This window comes from Protobothrops mucrosquamatus, unplaced genomic scaffold, assembly GCF_001527695.2.
Source record: "Protobothrops mucrosquamatus isolate PMUCROS unplaced genomic scaffold, P.Mucros_1.0 scaffold1238, whole genome shotgun sequence".
Classification (NCBI taxonomy): domain Eukaryota; kingdom Metazoa; phylum Chordata; class Lepidosauria; order Squamata; family Viperidae; genus Protobothrops; species Protobothrops mucrosquamatus.
In genome coordinates this window covers 106955-109585 of record NW_015387445.1, presented here as the reverse complement: position 1 = coordinate 109585, position 2631 = coordinate 106955, and the positions used below count along the sequence as shown (strand labels likewise).

General features: G+C 39.1%; 1 protein-coding gene across 1 annotated transcript in view; it reads left to right on the top strand.

Annotated features, from left to right (window-relative positions):
- The window catches only part of SYT12 (synaptotagmin 12), a 29018-nt gene extending 26701 nt beyond the window's left edge, over positions 1–2317 (top strand). The window contains exon 7 of the mRNA XM_015821056.1: positions 2036–2317. Coding sequence (XP_015676542.1) covers positions 2036–2209 — 174 coding nt within the window. The 3' untranslated portion in view covers positions 2210–2317. The remainder of the gene's footprint in view (positions 1–2035) is intronic.
- Positions 2318–2631: the final 314 nt, after the last annotated feature.

The window sequence follows — 2631 nt, the reverse complement described above, 5'->3', positions numbered from 1 at the left end:
TAAACTGCTTATATCAGTGATCGTGTGTACTGAAGGTTTTACTATGCATCACAGACTGAAATTAAAGGCAGCCTGTTGCAGGGTGCCCCCAAATTAGGGCACTGTGATAAATTCAGACCAGCAAAAGTAAATAAACTGAAACAGAATAGGCTTATAGCATTCCATTCTGCCTGTCTTAGTCTTGGTGATTTCACTAGTTTTTCTTGATGGAAAATAGATTCTGTCTACAGGGATTTGGCATAAAAGCAGAGGCTTTCAAATTAAATTCTGCGGGGGGAAAAAGCTGACATCGAAGATGTAAACTGAAACACCATGTCACTCGGTAGGCTGAATACTGTATATAACTCCTTTTGCTTTTCAGTCATTTAAAAGCTCTTGTGCTGAAATCTAATGAACCCTATCTAAAAAAATAATCTTCAAATGAGAAGTTACTGCATGAGGAAGCTTTATTCAGCAGCACCATGGAGACAAGTAAAAGGATGGGATATCACAATAAGAAAAGGCTTACTTTTCTTGTTTATCCCTCTTTTTCTTGAAGATGAGATGATCAGAGGAGATAGGACAAAGCTTCTGGAACAAGCGTTCACAAAAATAAGCAGAATTGGAACCATGATAAAAAAAATATTATACATAAATCTGCAGATTGCCTGAAGACTTATTAATGTTTCATTTGCAAACAGAGCAACGATTAACTTAGAATAAAGATCCAGTTGCTAATTGTTGTTGAAAGGTTGAGGTCATACACTTCAGTCTACATTAGAGCAGCACAACTTTTCCTAAATAATAGAATTTGCATTTGAAGACACATTTTGGAGTGGTTTAAGAAATTTATCCAAGATGAAGCTTCTAAAATTTGACTTGTTCAGACAACTGTCTTTTACTTCTCTCATGCAGTTTTTCAAGCCTAGCTTGAAAAAATCAGTTTTAAATGACTTTTTCCACATCTTCCTTTCCTTTCCTTTCCTTTCCTTTCCTTTCCTTTCCTTTCCTTTCCTTTCCTTTCCTTTCCTTTCCTTTCCATCCTTCTTGTTCCTGCTATGTCTTTAACTGTCTCCAAACCCCAGAAATCAGGAATGTAGATTGAGTGGCTTATTTAAATCACTGGTGACCTATCTTCTGGAGAGATAAAACTGATGTTGGTTTTGGAATGGGGTGATCAGATTCATAATATAAAGCCAAAAAATATTAAACTACATTAAATATTTTAATTAAACTAAAACCAGTTAGTCTGATTACTTTTTTAAAAATATAAGCCAGTACTACAGAAGTGGCTTCTGAGAAGATGCTTTGGTCTTGATGGAGCTCTGTAGGTACAAGATCATAGTCTCATGGTTCATGTTCCATTGCATGATTGCTGGCTTTTCAGAGTGGCTTAGGACAAAATGGAAGATTATACTGGTGTACACAGAAACACATTTTCCCATGATGTTGTGGGGCTTTCATGGCTCTTGAGAAGCTGAAGTGATGATCTGTGCCAAAAGAAACACTGCAAATATGGTTTTGCAGCATTTCCTTTACAGCTGTGGACTACTTCAAGTCACATTGGTGGGTAATTTCAGCACTGAGTTCCTGCAACATCTCCCTATCATCTGCTACCAGAACACAGTGGTATCTTGCAGTGCCCCTCTCCACCCTCTCCTGTTGCTCTGTGGTATGGCCTTGCCACTCCCCCAGCACAGTGGCCATCTGGAGATTTTTAGCCTTTTTCTCTCTCATCACAAATATGGGATGTTTGTTGGCTGCCAGTTTTTGTACCAATGAAATAACGGAGCACCAGAATGAAATCCCATTGAAGGCTCAAAGAGATGACGGAGCACAGGAATGAGGACACCCGGCAGCATTGCAGAGCTGTTGAAAAGGGTAAGATGGGAAAGCTTTGTGACTCTGGGCAAATTCCCCAACTTTCAACCTTCTAATTGCATTGCTTTATTTAAACTAAAATGCATAACTGGGTGTAGTTTGTCGATTGAAGGTAGCACAATTCCAATGCACTGTATGCCATCAAAGATTCTAACCCTAATTTATGACTTTACAGGAACTCTCTCTTCGGGTGACGGTCGCAGAATGCTGTGAAGATGGGAGGGCTGAAAATATTGGCCATGTTGTCATAGGCCCAGCTGCAGGAGGCATGGGCATCACTCACTGGAATCAAATGTTGGCTACCTTGAGGAAACCTATATCCATGTGGCACCCACTTCGACAAAGCTAAGGGCATACCTGCATTTCATTGAAAATAATCCAACACGGTGCTTAAATAACCCCAGGAGGCCAATGCTGTTGGAACAATGAATTTGTGAGACTATAAGAGTTAAAAAAAAATCTAAATATTCCTCACAAACCATAATAGCAGTGACAGATGATTATGTGATGATGGATTGCCAAATGAGACTACCCAAGCCTTGGAAAAGAATCATTGCTAAAACAGTGAGAGAAGAAGATATATAAATACAGATGGCTTCCTATTAGCTGGTGGACAAATAGTCTTTTGATTCCAACATTCTAAATCACCAACTTGGAGAGCCAGTCATTCTTGAAGTTCTTTTACACGGAGTCTTGTGGTTCCCCATTATTTTCCTCTATTGAAGGCTGAAAAGGAAAGCTTATAATATTTTACGCACTTGGCTTCACCTG